Below are 22,777 nucleotides of genomic sequence, written 5' to 3'. Positions count from 1 at the left end.
ATGCTCACGACGGCGTCGGCTACACGCGTAGCCTACGGCGTACACTACGGCGTACACTCGACGCAGAAGTATAAATGGGCCTTAAGGCCTGTTCACACCGGGGCGATTTTCGCACGCGTTTATCGCCGACGTTTAACGCCTCGGGACTAAACAATGGGCGCCAATGTGAGTGTTCACACCGACGCGCAAAACGCCAGGCGTAAAAGCGTCATTTTTAAAAAAACGCCTCGGGTTCGTTTTTTTATTTTGACGCGGCGCGTAAAAAACTGTCCGACCAATGAGATCGGCGCTTTTGTTCACATGCCTGGAGCTGCTGAAGTGACAGTAAAACACGACTTGGTGGCGCTCGAGCACAAACCGGTCTTGCCGAGCACACATTGATACGACGAAGAAGTAGTAAGTAGACAAAGAAGAAGATGAACTGCTAATGCTGCTTGCCAGTTAGCAAAAAGTGTGTGAATGGTTTTGTCCATATACATAATATGTCTATGGTTTTGGCAAGCACGTAAATACTGTCTCTCTTCTCCTTCTGTGTGACAAGCGAGTGTCAGAGGCTTAAAGTGCCGCAGCACCATCTTGTGTACCGGGAGCGCATCGACTGAATGTGCACGTTCACTCGGCGCAGCGCCAGTGAAAATCGCTTGGGTGTGAACACTCAAGACGCGCCGAAAAACGTCACGAAAAACGCTGGCGATAAGCGCGCGCGATATTCTTCCCGGTGTGTACAGGCCTGTAGGCTATGCGCGTAGCCGACGCCGTCGTGAGCATTTATTCTTCTGCGCTGTTGTCTGCGTCAATGTGCAATTCCACATGCAGACACTAGAAGGCAGTGTCCTCGGGCATGTTGGTGTAATCAAGACAACAGCCGAAGAAGAAGCAGCTTGATGTGTAGAATCTGTACATTCATGTCGGAATATCAGCAGCAGTGAGAGAGCGGCTTTTCTTGCAGCTTGAGTTGTTGTATCTAATACAAATTAAGCATCTCTAGTTGATTAGTAAAGTTAAATAAGGCGATCTGGCGCTGGAATGTGTTTGTGAAACCATGCGGAGCTCGTGGCCGCTGTTTTCAGCAGCGGTGGCTCAGCAAGCGATTGTTGTTGCGGAGACTTCATTCACGAAATATACCCTAATGTGTCCCTGTTCTTGATATACAATTACTGATTAACATCTTTGGTTTTAATGAGAAAATAAATAAACTATATTCAGCGGATCTATGTATTTATTTACTACCATAAAGAATCGCTGGACGGCAAAATAGTGTGTTATAGCAGACGTAAGGAACTATCATCCAATTTCTGGACACACACACACACACTCCTATCGCAGATTTTTTATTTATTTATTGACCTGAGGGAAGGGTTCTGGCAGACCAATCACAGCGCTTGCGGTCCGCGTAGAATTGACGCGTTGTTACATTTTTGGAGAGGTGCGCGTCAGGCTACGGCGTAGGGTACGGCGTATCCAACGCGTCTATGCGTAGGGTACGCCGTACCCTCTGCGTGCACTCGACGCAGAAGTATAAATTGGCCTTAAGAAGTATACCATCCATATACAAGTCTTTAATAGTCTGAATACCTTTAGTTTTCCATAGTTTAAATCCTCCATCCTTATATTTATTATTATTTATTGTTTGACAGTTTCTAAATGGTCTTGATGAATGTGAAGGGGTCATGTTTGCCTTGTTCTTAATTACAACATTTATAAATGTTGTAAGCTATTGCATTTTGCAGAAAATCTTAATTACAACATTTATAAATGTTGTAAGCTATTGCATTTTGCAGAAAATCTTAATTAAATGTGTTGATTAAATGTAAACAGAGCAAATAAGATAAACTTATTTGCTCTGTTTACATAGTTTACTGATACCTATTGGTTATTTACTGGTACTACTGCCTTAACAATGACACTCCCAATGGATGAGGATAATTTAATAGCATTTAATAGAGCCATGTAATGATGTATAAATAATGAATGTCAAAAAATAGTCTGATGGACTGTTTAAAATACAACACAACCAATTTGTAACCAAAGACTAGGCTATGTAAAATGTGAATTCACTTTTATTAGTAACTTTGGTAAGTTTCAGATTTCAATTCATAAATAACATCGATGGAGGGGGGCCCAAAAAATGCAGCCTGCCTAGTGTAGTCCATTTATTTAACCCGGCTCTGCTCATACTGTAGTAAACACTGATGTTTAAATGCTTGCGTGACGCGTGAAAACATCATGAGAGTGAGTAAATGCAGAATAAAATTTTTGGATGAGCTAAACATTTACAGTTTGCATTGATCATCTGAAGCAAACGCGCTGCCGGAACGGCACTTCTCAGAGTGAAAGTACAAACATAATTAAAACGGCACTCCTCAAAGTGAAAGCGCAAACATTATTTAAATCTCCAGATCAAATTTAGTTTTAGTGGTACAATTACTCAAAGAATTTTAGATGGTTTATTCTTATATGTGTAGTGCATTAATAGCGGGAGAGGCAGGACATAGCGAGCACCTGGAGAGTCTGTGTATGGGTGGCTTAAGAGATCCAATGCCTGCATTGAAAGCACGAGTACTGCGTCAGGGAAAATAATAATGTTTACAGAGTGTCAGTGACATACATTCAATGACTATATATATATATATTTATATATATATATATATATATATATATATATATATATATATATATATATAAATTGATATTTTGTGGTCCCTGATGATGATAATAATACAATTATTATTTTAATAATAAAGTACCAATAAAACAAACCTCTCTTCTTTATTTTGGCTTAAAATATTGTGATAAATATCGTATCGTGAGTTCAATATTGCATTTTGTATCGAATTGTGACACGAGTGTATCGTAACACCCCTACTTTCTATATATACATTTAATCACAGTTTAAATAACATTATTTTCATCCTACTAAGAGAAAAGTTGCAAAATACCAAATAATCCCCAATGAAATGTACTGCATACAAATAGATAATGTTTAACTGAAATATTCACATTGTTGAATATAAATAACCACATTAGGGTGCTATGGAAGATAGTGTTATTTTTAGTGCAGTGATCCTTTTACACTCTCCTCTCCTTGTCATCACACTAACACACCAGTGGGCGGGGCCAAAGTTGCAATAATGAAGTATTCCTTGATTTTCTTCTGCAGAGGCGGGCTTTCAGCTATCTATTACATAGAGAGGCAATTTAACAACGAGTCATTCGCTGGGCTTGGTTACAATAAAAGCTGTTTTTGGACTTACATGGACGTTTTCAGCTCTGAAACTTACAGGATATTCTTATAGTATGATGACCTCTTATATGTCTATAAAATATATTTTTTGTCAAATATTATGTTATATTATAGGACCTCTTATATTTCAAAAGCTTAAGGAAATTTTGATTTCTCAGATCATGACCCCTTTAACTGGAACAAACATACTTTTAAAGAAGTTATCTTAGTTTTTATTCATTTAATTATTTCCTAATACTTTATTAATACTGAATTTATTTTTATACACCTTTATATATTTTATATTCTTTATATACTGTATATATTAAGACTTCAGATGTAAAAGCCTCTAAGTCCATCTAACATTTTTCTTTAAAACAAGCATTTTTGTCAGGCTCCTATGTATAGGTTTCTACCTAAGTACCGGTACTTCTGAATGGCTGTAATTTAGTGGGTTTGAAGTGAAAGTATTTTATGAACTTATACTATATGTGGAGAGCATTCAGTCAGTATCGTTATCTCATTTTTATTTTAGAGGCTTTTGCATCTGAACTCTTCATACATATATATATATATAATATAATCCTATTCATTCTAACATACAGAATCATTAAGAAAAGGGAAACGTTTGACATGTTGGTTGTGAACTGCAGACTGGATGACATGAATGGGATGATAATTAAAGCTGATTTGATTCATACCTGCTTTCACTGCGGAAGAAAATTAATCGACACCAGAGATCACAGATAACATTAAGTCTCAGTGGGTTAAAGAAAAAAAAATCTCTCCCACATTAATGGATTCAGTGTATTTAAAGTGATAGTTCACCCAAAATTTAAAATGCTGTCATTAATTACTCAACCTCATGCGTCACTTCATAAAATGAGGTTAAACCTCTAGAGTCACATGGATTACTTTAATAATGTCTTTCTTATCGTTCTGGACTTTCAATGTGTAAATTATGTTGCTCCCAATGGAGGGACTGAAAGCTCTCAGATTTCATCAAAAATATCTTAATTTGTGTTCTGATGAACGAAGGTCTTACGGGTGTGGAACGACATGAGGGTGAGTAATTAATGACAGAATTTTCATCTTTGGGTGAAGGAACACTAACCCTTTAATAACTAAAAAGTTGTGATTCTGTTCTATCTGATATCTTCAGAGAACTTTACAGAGATATACAGAGAAATTTACAATGACCCTTTGAACAAACAGAAAAATATAAGAATTAATTAATCTCACAAGAAGATACTGAGTCGCAATAAAAAATTGAAAATCACCTGACAGCCTCAAATTAAGGCCAAGCGTGTTCATGAAGTACAGTAAACCCCCCCCGCTGCCATACTCCAGCTTTAGGAGGCCAACATTTGCTAACTCAGCTGCACTCGTTTACAAGAGTTCTCTTATGTCCTAATAAAGAGTTAAAATAGCTCCTGGCACATTAGATCACAGCTAGTGGTGTTATACTTGAGCGCCACGTGGAAGAATTCCATCAAAACTGCCTCCTGCTGCATCTTTTGATCCTGATGCTGTTTGTTATTAGCACACTGTTGCCTGCTAATTCTTAATTCTTCCAGGGGAGTAAAACCACCTTCGCCCATCATAGAGATGGTTGTTAATCCTTACACAAGTTTTCTGTAAGAAAAGCAGAGAGATCTATTTTCTAAATCAAGATAGAACAGGGGGAAAAAGTGAAATCCAATCACACTGCTTTTGTTGAGATATACTGCATAGATACATTTTACATCCTTGCATAAAACGGTAATTGGATTCATAGATGGTTTTAGCATCCCCAATTTGTTTATCAAATAATTTCAGAGTAAGCGGATTTCATGATGATAAAGGGGCTCTGTAACTGTCATCTCAATTTGTTCATTTTGTCCCACTAAGAATACTTTCATTGTGACAGCGTGTGCATTTTTTACATTAGATATACTTACATGTAATCATGCAAAATTGGGCTCTTATGTAGAATCTTCTATTTTAAGTAGACTCCTATGCAGACTTTTGCTCTGGGATTAAAATGAATGTAATTTTCAGCACTCTAAAATATGGTGAGGCCATCTGATAATGTAAAATGAAAAAACAAAAACAAAGTTAAACGAGTTAAACCAAGGCTCATGGTGCTCCAAATGTTTCTTTGTGCCATCATTTTAAAAGATGCCATGTATGCATTCTGTTTCTCCTCCACAGCAGTCTGCCACCTCCTGAATTTTTATTGTGCAGAGCGTGGCTGGCAAGGCAAACCCACTCAAAGAAGCCAGCAAAGAATCGAAATGAGGTCTAGTTGAGGTGAACACAAACACAAGTTTGTTTTTCTGTCATGGTGGGAACCTTACTTTGTCTTCTGTTGGTGTTTTACTGAGGTAATGATATTTTCTGGCCCCTAATTAGTGGTGTTGCTAGACAAATCCTTGTCTGATAAATATAGCTGATAAATCCTTGTCCTGTCACGGTGTGTAGCACAGGAACAAACTGAAGAATCAGAAGATCTGAATTGAACTTGTTTTTTTTTTTTTTAAGTTGCCAGCCACCGCCAGCATTTTTTAAAATTTTCATATAATTTTCATGGCCCCTAGAGTATTTTTTTTCATGAATATCTCAACATGCAATATACCAAAAGAAAGAACAGACCATCTGCCTTAAAAAAAAACAAAACAAACAACAACAACAACGTTTTATTCTATCTTTATGCATTCTTTTTTATGAACATTTGAATGTGGGTTTGTTTCATAAAAAAAGCTACATTTTGAGCAACAAGCTAAGAAAAACGTGTTTTTGTCAAAGACTACATCCAGATTGGATTCAGAAGGATGATCAAATATAGATGGATTAGATCGAGTCCATCGACACCCACAAAGCTGGGTCTACATTTCATTCAGTAACATTTGCCAGTTTTAATTTATATGCTGTTTAATGTTGATGATCGCGTTTTCTTTACATATGCATCGGCTTACATATGCTATTGCTTGTTTCTGCTTCTTATTCACATGTTTTTGGTCAGTAGTTTCAGTACTCTTTCAGAAGATGTGACATAGCGCCCCCTACCGTATAACAGTGAAATCACCAAAAGCTGAACATTTCCGTCAATGGCGGGAAGCATTTTCTCATAAATTACGGAAATTTCAGTTGAAAAAAAAGTTAATAAGTATGTTCGCATTAGCAGTTCATTATAACCAAACAAATTTTAAATGTATGACGCATAAGTATAGCATAAAACAATAAACTGTAATATCCTGACCCACACACACTTTCAATGTGAAAAGCCTAGATACATTTTTCTTTTGCCTACTTCATGGTTTAACACATTTTTGAGCTGCAGTCAGAGTTTTGCAGTCTAGACATTGTAGATTTCCACTGGTGATCTGGATCTGGTCTCATTTGCCATCAAAAGTAATTTTTAGAATTGGGGCCGGCGGGTTACGCAGGTTTGCCATGTGTGTGCTATCCTCGCTTTGCCATTTGTGAATGGCAGCCCCTCAGGAGAATGAGGGTGTGCATGGAGACGCTGTGGAGTAGGGAACCTGCGAGGGACACACGGCACGTCTGCGCTTGAGGGGAAGCCCTGTGCTTTTTGAAGTGGGACCTCAGAGACATGTTTACTCTTCTGGGATCTGGGCCACACAAGAATGCGTGTGTCATGAGGGGATGTAGGAGCCGAGGAATGTTCCTCACAATCCCCACACTGTAGGCCAGAGCCAGCCAAAGAGCAAGATGTTTGGAATATTTATTTTAGCATCAGCGTTTAAAAAAGACATTGGTTTATAGCCTGGATTGATGTTGGATCATGAAGAGCCCTTGTTTGGATTGCTTTCTGTTGTTCTTGGCTGGCATTCACTTGCACTCTGCGAAGAAGAGAAAAAAAACTTGCAAGATGCTAGTTCGTAGTAATGCAAAAAGGCCTTTAAGAGGTTGAATGTGGTGGTGGTGTTGTCAAATGATGAAGCTAAAGTGCTTTTTTGAGACTAACCATTCTGTCTTGCAGAGCCTGAATTGGATGCGCCAAGGGTGCTGGACAGTATTGAAAAACAAGTCAAAAGGACAGTCAGGAGACGGAGGCACGCTGGTGACGATGACTTCAATATTGAGGTGCTGCTTGGAGTAGATGATTCTGTTGTCCGTTTCCATGGGAAAGAGCATGTGCAGAACTATCTCCTCACCCTCATGAACATTGTGAGTATCCTATCTCCTAAGCATTTTATGTTTTGGGTGCTAGTACACAATATTATTTGCCATACAAATATATATTTCAGTAATTCAACTTAAAAGGTGAAACTAATATATTATATAGACTCATTACATGCAAAGTGAGATATTTCAAGCCTTTATTTGTTATAATTTTGATGATTATGGCTTACAGCTTATGAAAACCCCAAATTCAAAATCTCAGAAAATTGGAATATTGTGAAAATCTAATCAGCTAATTAATCCAAAACATCTGCAAAGGGTTCCTGAGCCTTTAAATAGTCTCTCAGTCTGGTTCAGTAGAATTTACAATCATGGGGAAGACTGCTGACCTGACAGTTGTGCAGAAAACCATCATTGACACCCTCCAAAAGGAGGGAAAGCCTCAAAAGGGAATTTGTAAAAGAAGTTGGATGTTCTCAAAGTGCTGTATCAAAACACATTAATAGAAAGTTAAGTGGAAGGGAAAAGTGTGGAAGAAAAAGGTGCACAAGCAGCAGGGATGACCTGGAGGCCTGGAGAGGATTGTCAGGAAAAGGCCATTCAAATGTGTGAGGGAGCTTCACCAGGAGTGGACAGAGGCTGGAGTAACTGCATCAAGAGCCACCACACACAGATGGATCCTGGACATGTGCTTCAAATGTCGTATTTCTCTTGTCAAGCCTAAAGAAAAAAATAACTGGTCTGTTTCTCAGTGGTCCAAAGTCCTCTTTTCTGATGAGAGAAAATTTTGCATCTCATTTGGAAACCAAGGTCCCAGAGTCTGGAGGAAGAATGGAGAGGCACACAATCCAATATGCTTTAAAGTCTAGTGTGAAGTTTCCATAGTCTGTGTTGGTTTGGGGAGCCATGTCATCGGCTGGTGTTGGTCCACTGTGCTTTATTAAGTCCAGAGTCAACGCAGCCATCTACCAGGACATTTTAGAGCACTTCATGCTTCCTTCAGCAGACAAGCTTTATGGAGATAATGACTTCATTTTCCAGCAGGACTTGGCACCTGCCCACACTGCCAAAAGAACCAAAACCTGGTTCAATGACCATGGGATTACTGTGCTTGATTGGCCAGCAAACTCGCCTGACCTGAACCCCATTGAGAATCTATGGGGCATTTCCAAGAGAAAGATGAGAGACATGAGATCGAACAATGCAGAAGAGCTGAAGGCCGCTATTGAAGCATCCTGGTCTTCCATAACACCTCAGCAGTGCCACAGGCTGATGCAGTAATTCATGCAAAAGGGGCCCAAACCAAGTACTGAGTACATATGCATGATTATACTTTTCAGAGGGCCGACATTTCTGTATTTAAAATCCTTTTTTTATTGATTTCATGTAATATTAAAATTTTCTGAGATTTAGAATTTGGGGTTTTCATAAGCTGTAAACCATAATCATCAAAATTATAACAAATAAAGGCTTGAAATATCTCACTTTGCATGTAATGAGTCTATATAATATATCTCCTCAACAGGATTATATATATATATATATATATATATATATATATATATATATATATATATATATATATATATATATATAAAATTTACTGCCATTCCCCTCAACTGGCCCAAAACTTTCACATGGCACCTAAACATCAGGCCATCTTTATTGTTGAGCAACCAATTCTCTTCATAAAACCTATTATCCCTCTCCTCCTGATCCAGTCCTCTGACACATGTAAATGGAAGGCACAGGTATGTCATTTACTGCACCTGTAAAGAGATGGACCTCGTATGAGGGGGGATATTGTCCAGATGTGGTCCTCCTGTTTATGACATTTTCGGTTTTTTGGAGGAAAAGCACATTCTTAGGCTAGCACAAAACAAAAATTGGATAGCCATTTTTAAAACAGAGGACCCCATTATCTCTACAAGATTGACATAGTCCTCATTTTGTAAAGGACGCTGTTCTGAGGAGAGTTTTGAAACATGACCACAGATGCACTATGTAGTCTGTGAAGATAATAGCATCAGTCATCAGGCTTTATAATTTGAGCACATTAACTATGGGCTTCAACTGTAGACACACAGTGCCTGTATGCTCCTTATGTCTAATGTATTTATGTTACCCTCCTATTGATTGCATAATGTTACAGGATCAAGGGCACCCTATCCTTAGTTTTACTTGAACAATTTGCAAGAGTTTGTGTCAATATATTCATAGGAAAGCTCTACTTTCTTTTGTTGAGGTATTCCATCTTTGCTTTTTCGATGTGGCGTACAACAAGGCATAGACCAAATGTGGTGTACTTGAGGATGTGGCAGAGAAATAAAGTAGCTATGACTATTCACTCATACAATTTAAGTATAAACAGCTGCTTTTGAGAAATTTAGAATTCCCTCCTCCAGTAGATGTCCCTGCTGCTCTGAACACCAGAGCATTGATGAGATGTACACTATAATTTTTAATAAACCCTCACTAAAGATTGGCCCAGCATTCAGAATGTAATGAGCTCTGTATAAAAATGCAACATTGCTACAACTTTCACACACGCAGACTTCCGTGGTTAGGCCCCTTGCATGCTTATTTGAATCCCTGTTGCCTGAAGAGGACAATTTTCTGTATCAAACAGAGCTTCTGTTTAATTGCATGAGGCGGCTGGGATGAAGAGAGGGAGACAGTTGGTAAGAGACTAACCATCCTCTGCTGATTTAGAGAGTTGTTTTGGCAATCTGTGTGCATATGCCAATTGAGAATTTAATAATTTTTCATGGGTACATTTTTGCTGCAGCCTACAAAAGATCACTACAGCAACTTAGATCTGCTGAGGCATAGTTTTTCTTTCTGTGCCCCTCCCCTCCTTTTAAAAGCTGTCTAAACATGCCTATACAAATATGTTTTTATTTCTGCAACATAATTGTTTTTTTCTCACCTTTTCCCTTCTGAGTGTAGAGTTTGTGGCAGACTCGACAGCCTCTGCCAGTTTTAGGGGGAGCAAAGTGTTTGCAGTATTAGCAAGATTATTTGGAGCTGTAAGAATTGATTAGCCTTCTCCAGTTTATTATATATATATATATATATATAAAGGTATAACACTATATGATATGGTTCCATTTGTTAACATTAGTTAACTAGTTAACATGAATGAGCAATGCACAATAATGCTAACAGTATACTACAATGAACAATACTACAGCGTTTTTTTTTTTTAATGTTAGTTAATGCTCATTTCAACATTTTCTAAAACATTAAGGTCAAAAGTTGTATCTGACTAACATGAACATGAACATTTTTTAACCTACATTATCAGTTTAATAAATGCTGTAAGAAAATCATAGGCTAATAAATATATTTGATTTATAAAATATATTGCTCATTGTTTTAAATAATGTTTACCAATTAGAACTTATTTTAAAGTGTCACTATATGGCAGAACAAAGGGACCGTATGGCAGATCTCCAACATGCCTACATCATGCCTCCTTCTGATTGTTCATGCTTTGTTCAAGAGAAGATATCTTGGCACAAGTGGAACACAGATGTGCATTTAGATCCACCACAGTTGTCTCTCCTCTCTGCTGTACAAAAGATCAGGACCACCTGGACTTTATTTTTACAGAATCATAAGGTAGAAACTGCTTAACTGGGTACATTTTTGTTGATGTCATGATAATCATATTTTGAAGCATTTGCACCAAAACTTCAATATGTTCAATTAATATATCAATTACTATAGTTATATAATTGTTATTATTTATTATATCAGCATCACATAAAGAAAACTGCTCGGGTTATGTATATAACCCTTGTTCCCTGAGAAGGGGAACGAGCACTGCATCGGGACGACGCTTTGGGGATGCTCCCTTAGCATCAGCGAATCTGAAACCAGAATGCCAACTAGGCCAATCCGATTGGCGTGCGTGATGACGTCATCGTGACGGCATACCCGGAAGTATAAAAGGGGTGCTGGAACGTAATGGCGGTAGTAATTGCTCTGAAGCATGCGCTCCAGGCGCGCCAAGGTGTGGCGTCGGGATGCAGTGCTCGTTCCCCTTCTCAGGGAACAAGGGTTATATACATAACCCGAGCAGTTCCCTTTCGAGGGAACTCGCACTGCATCGGGACGACGCTTTGGGGAACGAGTACCCACTAGGCCACACCGAAGGGTAGCGCCTGCCCTAGTGTGAAGCCGGAAACCGGGCACAGCTAGGACTGGAGCACCCTAGCACCAGGCGTCGTAGGGAGATCCAGGCTATAAAACCTGATAAAAGTGTGTGGGGTAGCCCACCCGGCCGCCTCGCAGATATCCTGCAAGGGGACCCCAGAAAGAAGGGCCACCGAAGAGGCCATGCCTCTGGTGGAATGAGCCCTCACGGCCACAGGTGAAGGCAAACTGCGCACCTGGTAGGCCATGGTAATCGCCTGGACAATCCAGTTACTGATTGTCTGAGTAGACGCAGGCAATCCCTTCTTAGGTGAGCCAAAACACACCAACAGTTGTTGTGATCTCCTCCACTGTGCAGACTTCGCCAGATAAACTCTTAGAGCCCTAACCGGGCAGAGTAGGTGAAGCCTCCCCTCTTCCGCCGTCACATGAGGCGGAGGATGAAATGCCTGCAGGACCAATGACCTGACCACCCTTGATGGCACCTTAGGCACGTAGCCCGGCCTAGGGTGTAAGATGGCCTTTACTCCTCCCGGGGCAAACTCCAGGCAGGTCGGCGTTACCGCCAAGGCCTGGAGATCTCCCACTCTCCTGAGAGAGGTAATGGCAAGGAGAAAAGCCACCTTAAGGGTCAGATCCTTTGGTCCAGCCGACTCCAATGGTTCGAAGGGGGCCTCAGCCAATCCTTCGAGAACCACTGCCAGGTCCCAGGTTGGAACTCTGGACCGAGCCGCAGGCCTCATCCTCCGAGCCCCACGGAGGAATTGTACAACCAGCTGGTGCCTACCCAGAGGCCCATCACCCAAAGGAGTGTGGAAAGCCGCAATGGCAGCCACGTACACCTTGAGTGTGGACGGGGTAAGCCCTGCAGAGAAACGATCTTGGAGGAACTCCAGCACTGAAGCCACTGGGCAGTTAACTGGGTCCACCTCACGTTCTCTGCACCAAGTGGAAAATACATTCCACTTGAGGCTGTACAGTCTCCTCGTAGACGGAGCCCTGGAGCTGAGTAAGGTCTCTATCACGTCTGCCGATAGGCCAGCCTCTATGAACCTGGTCCCCTCAGGGGCCAGACCCACAGGTTCCAAATCTCCGGGCGGGGGTAAAATATCGTACCCGCCGCCTGAGATAGGAGATCCCTCCTCAGAGGAATCTCCCACGGCTGACCTGCTAGCAGAGCTATGATATCCGAGAACCAAACTCGAGTCGGCCAACGGGGTGCTACCAGAAGTAGACTGACCCCCTGTCGACGGACCCTTTCCAGGACTCCCGGGAGCAGAGCAATCGGGGGAAATGCGTACAGACGCAGCCTCGGCCATGTCTGCACCATGGCATCCAGCCCCAGCGGAGCTGGATGCGTGAGGGAAAACCACAGTAGACAGTGGGACGTCTCTCGAGACGCAAACAGATCCACTTCCACTGGGCCGAACCTCTTGCATATGGCCTCCACCACCTCTGGGTGGAGTCGCCACTCCCCGGGCCTCAGCCCCTGCCTCGACAGGATGTCTGCTCCCTGATTTTGGACCCCCGGGACATACATTGCCCTGATGGACAACAGTTTCCCCTGGGTCCACAGGAGGACTCGGCGTGCTGTCTTGTACAGAAAGCGCGACCTCAGTCCCCCCTGGCGGTTGATGTACGCTACGACAGACGTATTGTCTGTCCGTACCAGGACGTGCTGGCCTCGGAGGTGCGGGAGAAAGCTCCTGAGAGCTTTGTATACCACCATCATCTCCAGGCAATTTATGTGCCAGGAGGAATGACGGCTCTCCCATGGGCCCCTCGCAAAGCGGCCGTCCATGACCGCGCCCCTAGCCTTATTCCTGAGACCATCGCCTGTATGGTCTCGACTCGCGCGGGAGACAATCGTGCCTGCATCGTTGTCGAGTCCCACATGACCCCGAGGAACGTAGTCCTCTGGGACGGCGTCAACACGCTCTTTTTCGTGTTGAGTCTCAGCCCCAAGCATTTCATGTGGTTCAGAACGACATCTCGATGCCGAACCGCCACCTCGTACGACTGGGCCAGTATGAGCCAGTCATCGATATAATTCAGCACACGGATGCCCTGAAGTCTCATTGGAGCCAGAGCTGCATCCATGCACTTCGTGAACGTGCGTGGGGAGAGGGCTAGGCCAAAGGGAAGCACTCGATATTGGTACGCTTCGCCCCCGAAAGCGAACCTCAGGTACTTCCTGTGACATGGAAGGATGGAGACATGGAAATATGCGTCCTTTAGATCTATCGTGACGAACCAGTCCTCGGACTGGATCTGACTCACGATCATGGGAATAGTGAGCATTTTGAACCTGAAGCTCCTCAGAGACAGATTCAAAACCCTCAGATCTATAATCGGACGCAACCCTCCATCCTTTTTGGGAACTATAAAGTACCGGCTGTAGAACCCGGACTCTCTTTCCAGCGGAGAAACACGCTCTATGGCTTCCTTCGCTAGAAGAGTTTTTACTTCTAGTTCCATTACCCGAACCTGCTCGGGTATCACTGCTGTCCAGTATAACCCCCTGAATTGTGGAGGAGGAAAACCGAACTGCAGTTTGTACCCCTTTTCTACAGTACGCAGGACCCACGTAGAAATATTCGGAAGGCATTTCCATGCGCCAAAATAATCTACTAAGGGAACCAGCCTCTGATCCGAAGATCGCCTTTAGGAGCTGAAGGCTGCTGCTGAGAGCGCCGCCTCTGTTGCCAGGCTCCCGGGGGAGGGGCTCTAGAAGCGACGCTCTCCTTTTGCACCTTCCGGTGCGAGGAGCTGGATGACGGCTGAGGCTGCCCGCTAGGGCCAGCCTTCCCAGGTTTAGAGCGGCGTGGGAGATACTGGTGGAAGGCTGCCGACTGTTTCTTCGCCTCCTGGTGTCTGGAAACGACGGTGTTAACCGCGTCTCCAAACAGACCAGAAGGCGAGATCGGGGAGTCCAGGAGAAAATCTCTATCCTTCTCCTTTATCCCCGACAGATTCAGCCAGAGATGTCTCTCCACTGTCACCATGGAAGCCATGGAGCGGCCTATAGCGCGGGCCGTCTCCTTGGTGACGCGGAGAGACAAATCTGCAGCCTTCCTTAGTTCCAGAATGTCCTCCGGAGAGGGACCATCTCCCTCGTCCAACTCTTTAAGGAGGTCGGCCTGGTAGGCCTGCAGAATTGATAATGTGTGCAGGGAACCACCAGCCCGACCAGCCGCCATATATGCTTTGCCCACCAAAGATGAGGTGTCCCGACAGGGTTTGGTGGGCAAAACCGGGGCCTTGAGGGACGATGCAGAGTCGGGTGAAAGATAGCTCGCGAGAGCTTCCTCCACCCGAGGCATCGCCCCATAGCCCGCCTCGCGTGCCCCCAGAACATTGGAATAGTCCAATACTGGGGGATTGCAAACACGCGAGGAATAGGGCCGTTTCCATGATCTACACACCTCGGTGTGTAGATCCGGGAAAAAAGGCAGGCCCCGGCGAGGTGTTTGAACCCGGTGTGAGAGGAACCGGTCATCCAGCCTGCTGGGTGGCTGGATTTCCGGAGCCTCTTGTGGCCAAATTAAATATAAGTTGGGGGGTCTGCCACTGCCCGGGTCAACACCTCGACCAGCTCCTCTTGGGCGGGTGGATGAAGCGATGAAACAATTCCTGCTTCATCCCCCGCCTCGGTGCCTATTTCCTCCGGCTCCTCGGAACCGGAGAGAACAAGCATCGGACCTCCCACCCCGGGGGAAGAAGCCGCAGCGCGGGCTTCCACACGGGGAGGAAGATCCTCGGAACTGTCAGAGGAGGATCGGGAAAGTGCCGCAGCAGTCCCGAAACCCTCTGACAAGTCCCGCTGTGAGCCCCATGATCTGCGACGCCGAGCCGCCTCAGCGACTGCGGGTCCAGAACCACGAGGCTCACGAGGCTGGCCGGCCTCATCAAACGCAGCCAGCCGAGAGCGAAGCACCCTGAGCGTCAGTTTTTCGCAGTGCTCACAAGCGGCTCCCTCGAGAGCCGCTTGGGCATGCTGGACGCCCAGGCAGTGCACACAAAGCAGGTGTGTATCCGAGCCCGACATGAACCTGGGACACGGATGCACACACTGTTTGAACTCTCTCACACTTTCCATACTTTTTCACACACTTTCACTGACAAACAACAGTAAATAGACAGACAGTTTACAGATAGCGCTTGCTGAAGAGCAATAACTACCGCCATTACGTTCCAGCACCCATTTTATACTTCCGGGTATGCCGTCACGATGACGTCATCACGCACGCCAATCGGATTGGCCTAGTTGGCATTCTGGTTTCAGATTCGCTGATGCTAAGGGAGCATCCCCAAAGCGTCGTCCCGATGCAGTGCGAGTTCCCTCGAAAGGGAACTCCCATTGGCTTTGTTTCTTCGGAAAAGTTCACTAAAGTCATGAGGGGAGAATGTTGTGGAAATGTGTGAGGCATTAAATTGTACAGATTCAAAAGCATATAGCATATGTAATGAGTGTATGTGAAAACTTTTGGTGATATTTGCTGTTAAGTGTGGCCAGTTTTTGAAAATGGCTCCAGAAAGTTTCGATGAAACATTTGTACCATTTGGATGGAGTCATTCGGTACAGCATTACACCCTGCATTCAAACAGCAAAAATGTGCCTCTAAAATGCAACTCCCCACACAGCAGCCTCTTAGCTAGGTGGAGAAGGAAAAACATCTGAACCTTTAAAAAAAGGCCTCTGTATGGCCAGCTCAACACTGGGCTCTTTTCATTTACCAACCTTTCATAGGCTTTTCCATGCCAACTGTAGACCCAAGGCCTATCTAAAAACGCCTTCTATGCCTCAGAGAGCCACTCTCACAGGTCTGAAATGTCATTTTCTCTCACTCTCTTTATCTCGATTTTGTTGTCAAAAAATCTTTGCTCTCTCTTGCTCATTGTCAATCATGGTGAGCTTTCAGAAATGGGATGAAGCAGCATTATTTGTTTTCGCAGTCCCTGGAGTTGATAAAATCAGTAGCTGTCATAGATGACTAGGTGGAGGATGATGTAACTTATTTCCTTGCCTGATATCCTTGCCCCCCTTTGTGGCAGGATCAGTGTTTTGTTGTTTTATTATGTTGCATTTAGAGGATAATAATGTATTTTTCATCATGTGTTTACAGGTGAATGAGATCTACCACGATGAATCATTGGGAGTGCACATTAATGTTGTGCTTGTGAGGATGATAATGCTGGGATATGCTAAGGTAAATTACTGCTAAATAGACCCTCATAATTTTATTTTTTCATGACCATTTTCCACTCTCTCTGACTCTGTATTAACACATGGGTTGAATTAAGCCTGTCGTGATAGTCAATAAATCAATTAATCGCACGATAAAAAAAAAATTTGCTCGATAATTTTTCCGGACGCGATAATTTCCAGCGTCCGTTTTTATATCCATTTTTGCCGAGTTACATTATATGATCACGCTCTTATACATGTTATACATGAGAACGCGCTGTATGTCAATGTCCTGTCTGTGTGGCTGCGTCTCATGTCAGCCAATCGAGGGACACTCTGACACACACACACACACACACACACTCGACGCACAGACAGACTCGAATTTTGAATATTCTCATATTAGGAGTCTTAAATTAGTTAAATAACGTCTTAAATGAGAAATTCAGAGTAAAATAATAAAATCAGAGTTGTGAGGAAATGAGATGTGCGGGACAGCGTGTCAGATCCGCGTCATGTTCGGCAACGGCTGTTCTTAAAGTGACAGGAGCACTGATGATGCCTGTCATTAATGTTCATCAAAGAACAACGGGAACAGAGAAAATTGTAGCTTTAATGATGATTAATCTATATTTAATTTATTATTTATGCAGGTAAGAAAGGTGTTTGATAACTATTACATTTCTGTATATGTCTAACAGGGAAGGCCAAGGGTAAATATAACATTTTTTATAATGGGTTTATGTAAAGATTGTTTTAAGTTCACTTAAATTAAAAGTTGTTTTTTTAAAGCCTAATAAATGTTGAAATTGGTAGCTTTCAATTATACTGTAATGTAACGCCATTAATGTTTCATAGAGACATCAGTGATACTGGCCTTCATTCATAAAAACATGACAATACAACACATATTTAAAATATGCTGTCAATAAATTGTTTCTACATTAATTTGGAGAGTAAATGAAATTATTACAATATCAAAACATTAAAAACGTATTAATCGTGATTAATTACAGACATTTTTTTTTATTAATTAGTTCATTTTTTTAAATTAATTCCCAGCACTACCTAAAACACAATCATCCGTTGCAGTTTTCTAGCTGTTTATTCAAGTGTATTTTTTTTTGTTTGTTAACAGACTGAGAGTCCATTGCTTTTTTGTTTTGGTTGTTTTGTTCATTTATTGTTGATATTTAAAATGCTTTCTGTTTTCAGTGTTAAATAGTCTTTAGAAATAAAAGTTTATTGATCTTTGAAAAGGTGTACCTGCATTATTATGCCATTATCATTATTTTAGATGAAAATGGTCTCAGAACGACAATATTATCGTTTATCGCAATCATTTCTTGGCCAATTTATCGTCCAGCAAAATTTGTTATCGTGACAGGCCTAGGCTGAATTAGTTTTTGTTTGTTTGTTGGTATTTCTGTTTTAATTGTAAAATTAGTATTTTTTTAAGTTAAACAAAATGAAAGTGAGAAATGTTTCTTTGACATCTAGCAGAAATAAAATAAGTTACATTTAAAAATATTTTATTTTATTTAACATTTTTTTTATGGTTTTAGTTTTAGTATTAGTTAACAATATCCCTTTAATGTTCCCATGTTGGCAGGTGTGTTTATAGTTAAACACCCAGAAATGGCAGCATGGGCACAACTTGGCACATTATCCAATGTTCCTGGAAAAAGAGTCATTTTTTTTTTTTTTTTACATAACCCCCTCTTCCCTGCCATTTCAGCACAGATCAGTTACTGTCACAGTTTAGTTTAGTTTGATATGTTTTGTTCAAGGACTTTTAGTATGTTTATCTTTGCTTCCTGTTTCCTCCCCAGATAGCAGACCAACACTGAATCATCGTTGAATCAATGTTAATGCATTAATCAAATTATCATTGAAACAATGTTGATATTTAACATTGATTTTTCATCAGGTTTGCACCTTGAAATAATGTTATTTCAACGATGAAAAATAGATCAAGATGGCCATAAAAATCTTAAATTAAATAACTTATTTAACACTGAATCAACATAGAAACACTATAAAATCAATCTTGCTTTATGTACAGCAGGATTCTATGCCAGTTAATTTTCATGTATGGCTGCAATTGATATGATTTTGTATCAAGTCACTCAAAGTAAACAACATCCTTCAGTTTACATGCAAATGTATTTATTTATGCCTCCACAGTTTCAACAGGAAATCTCACATTGACTTAAAACAATTACATCTGAATTTATAACACAATTTTATTTATTTTATCTAATATTAATACTGTATTTAATAGTTAATAATAGTAAATAAACAAATAAAGTGTGAAAGTGAAACAAGTAAATTAATAATCAAGCAGCTAAATTAATAAAAGAGGAGCTGGATAGGCTACAGTGGTTTGGAAGAGATTATCCATTTTACAACACGAACTGGAGGCGCAGAAGTTTGCTAAATTTCTGCAGTTTGATATAGCTGCCTACAGAACTTAAAGATCTCACTCTTCTTTCGTTTTCTTTCTTGCTGCATTAAAGATTAAATTGGAATTCTGTAATTCTGGTCGGCCCTCGTGAGCTAATCGCACAGCCGAAGCAGAGCTACGAACTGATTGTCCTATTTCCCCTCACCGCTGCAACAGGGCAATCAGTTCATAGCTCTGCTTCAGCTGTGCGATACCCGCAAAAGAGGGGCGACCAGAAGAACTGACATGCCAGAAATTCATCCGACCGTCTGATCGCCTCTCATTTCTCCCTGTACACTGGACGAATATGGGATGATTTTACTATCAAAATGATTAATAAATGCACGCACAATTATCCATGAACTTGATACATTTTGTAGATATTTTTTACAAAAAAAAACCTTTCAACTTGTGTGTGCTAAATACAGAATTACATGAATGTGCGGCATATTGTACAAATAGAGACATAATTGTGAATGCAAAACTTCGATTTTGTATTAATGTTGGTCAGAATCTGTGCGTGCAACGAGTAGGATGTGCATTTGTGGGTCCGGTGCCACGCATGCATTCATTGACTCGTTTGTGAGTAGATCCTTTTGTCTTAAAATCCAAAAGAATCAAATATGATCAACTCACAAACGAGGCGATGAATGCTTGCGCGGCACTGGATCCACAAATGCACTTACTCATTGTACGCACAGATTAATCTTTTTGATTCTAAAATCATGCGAACACCTCACAACCAAGCCTGTAGTGCTCCTCTCAGAAAATGAAGCCTCCGCGCCACGATCGCCCCCCCGGTGGTTGGTCCCAGTATAGCTCCTAAACCCCACCTCTCCATGTATTAGAATGGATGCGAGACACACTAAACAATTAAATTACACTTCAAATAATTGTTTCCTAAAGATGGTTTCTGTCATTTTAGGTTTTTATCATAATGATTTCATTTCAAGTGTTCGTTTTTTAAATAAGTTTAGTTTTAGTTAGTTATTTGATACTATAAAAATGGGGGGTGTGACGTCATGATTGACAGCTGAGATTGAGAGCTTCTCTGAGTGTTGTCACTGAGGCACTAACAGACTTTTTTCGGGATTTTTGGGAGGAGATTGGAGCTTTTAGCTTTCATTTCTAAATTTCTATAACTGTTTATTTCACACCAACATAATGAATTGTTCTGCATCTGTGAGAGTGTGGGCGGGCTTTTGATAATCGCGCCTCTACTTCCTGCTCTCTACTGCGCAACTCCGGTCCCGAGATGGCTACTGCGCAGACTCAGCCCCAAGATGTCAGCACCGTGTGCGGGCCTACGAAAGCTTCAACTCTGGTCAGCGGAAGTCAATGAAGTCGCGTCGTCCATATTTTTTTACGGTCTATGCTCACAACAAACGACGCACGACAAAGCTGAAAATCGGCCCGACCCAAATAAGAGTTGCATGAGTCAGAATTCGGCTCGAAATCGGACGAAAATCGCACTGTGTATGCCCAGATTAATAAAAATATGATAGGGTTTGGTGAAAAACAAACTGAAATTCAACGCGTTACTTAAAGTACACAACAAGTGGTTGTGTACGGAGGGCGTTCACGTGACTCTGGCTGCGTTCACACTGCAGGCTGAAACGACCCAATTCCGATTTTTTTGCCCTTATGCGACCTGTATCTGATCTTTTCATGACAGTCTGAACGACACAGATCCGATCTTTTCAAATGCGTCCCAGGCCACTTGGGTATGTGGTCCAAATCCGATACATATCCGATCTTTTGAAATGCGTCTTCAGTCTGAACTGCCAGGTCACATGTATCCGACCCGCACGTCGTTGATACGTGACAAACGTCATCATTGTAACTCCCGTTCCTTACTCCAGTCCAGTGGTGGCGGTAATGCACAAGAAATAGTTGCTAACCGCCAATAAAAGAAGAAGTACGCACCTGTTGCTAGCCGTTTCTGCACTGTTATGGGCCGCCGCAGACGTGTCTCTTCCCGTGACAAAGTTAGTTGAAGGCGCTCGCAAACATAATTGAAGGTGGATCTGGTCATTCTGAAGTTACTGACGAATTTGGTATCAGTAAAGCCACTCACATCAGTATCCCATCTCTCCTGGCTGCGACTCCGCACACACACGTTTCTCTGTACCGACGTTGCTACCACTGCTCTACAAAACGGCATGGCCAAAAACCTTGCTCTCCTCCTCTTTTTTAATTTTCTTCTTAACATGAGAAGGTTGTAATGGTGCTGGCTCCGTTGCGAAAATAACTTTAATAAAGCTAAAAGAACTCCAATGCTGACACCCATATTTGGCTACTTCCGTAAACAACAAGTGACGTCGTTGACCGTTGAGTACTCTTCTGCGCATGCGGGTCACTTCTGGGTAATTTCACGTTCACACAGGAGATCACAAAAGGTCGCATTTAATTGGAAATGTGAACGGCCTTGCAAAAAAATCAAATTTTTTCAAAAAATCGGAATTGAGCATTAAGCCCTGCAGTGTGAACTATTACTCTATTAACGTCGCAGTTCACTCTCGCCCAGGAGAAGCACGCAAGTTGTAAGAAATAAAGATAAATAAAAAAATGAATGAAAATGAAAATTGAGAATTGTATTAATCTTTTTGTACTAACCTCTAAAATTAAAAAGTCTCTTTCGCGCTTTTGATGTCTGTTAAACTGCGCTTTGATCTGAATGCGCTTTGATCTGTATTACCGCCACCTACTGGATTGGATTGTGGCGCATTTGATCGGTAGGGGAAAATATAAAACATGTTTTATTAGCCCTGTATTCTTTAGATAAATAATTAAATGTATGTAAATTATACATGATTTTTAAAATAATAATTGCCTACATTTTATAAATTTAAAACAGGCTATGATTTATACTCACCTAAAGGATTATTAGGAACACCTGTTCAATTTCTCATTAATGCAATTATCTAATCAACCAATCACATGGCAGTTGATTCAATGCATTTAGGGGTGTGGTCCTGGTCAAGACAATCTCCTGAACTCCAAACTAGTGGTGAGAAGTTCGGATCATTTTACTGACTCAGATCTTTGAGTCTCGTTCAGCAAAATGAACTAATCTTTTTTCGAGTCATTTCGTTCATTTCAGAAAAATATAATTAAACTGACATGTTAAATAGCCCAACCCATCTCGTACTTATGAAAATGTTGATTATATTTGTAAAACTAAATAAAAATAAACTATAGGGTACTGCAACCAAAGCCAAATGATAAGAAACTGAAATGTTTAATTAATTGATTAGTTGTTGGGTCAGGCTACTGCAGTTTAACTCTGTTAGTTCACCTCACCTCCTGATCCAAGACATTCTTTCTTTTGCAACTTCATATTTATCACGTTTGTTCTCCGCCTCTCGTGTCTTCGAACTCCTCGAGACGTTAGTTGTTGACTCGTCTGTGTCTGACTCTGATCTGGGGCTGGGCCGGGCCATGTGACAGGTCCGGGAACAGAATGATTAGTTAATCTTTCGAGTCTCGAGTTCGGGTTTGAGTCTTTCGTTCTTCCTGTGAGTCCCATAGAGTCTATGCTGTCAGTAACGGAAACAGAAAAGATTAGTTCTTACGAGTCTTTCGGGTTTGACGTTTGAGTCATTCGTTCTTTTGCCAGGTGACTTGTCAC

General features: G+C 41.6%; 1 protein-coding gene across 1 annotated transcript in view; it reads left to right on the top strand.

Annotated features, from left to right (window-relative positions):
- The window catches only part of adamts3 (ADAM metallopeptidase with thrombospondin type 1 motif, 3), a 213,401-nt gene that overhangs the window by 69,935 nt on the left and 120,689 nt on the right, over positions 1-22,777 (top strand). Inside the window, exons 5-6 of the mRNA XM_079815070.1 lie at positions 7,209-7,396; positions 16,639-16,722. Coding sequence (XP_079671196.1) covers positions 7,209-7,396; positions 16,639-16,722 — 272 coding nt within the window. The remainder of the gene's footprint in view (positions 1-7,208; positions 7,397-16,638; positions 16,723-22,777) is intronic.

This window comes from Gobio gobio (genome assembly GCF_949357685.1).
Source record: "Gobio gobio genome assembly, chromosome: 4".
In the NCBI taxonomy this organism is placed as follows: Eukaryota; Metazoa; Chordata; class Actinopteri; order Cypriniformes; family Gobionidae; genus Gobio; species Gobio gobio.
This window is presented reverse-complemented; position numbering and strand designations above follow the sequence as displayed.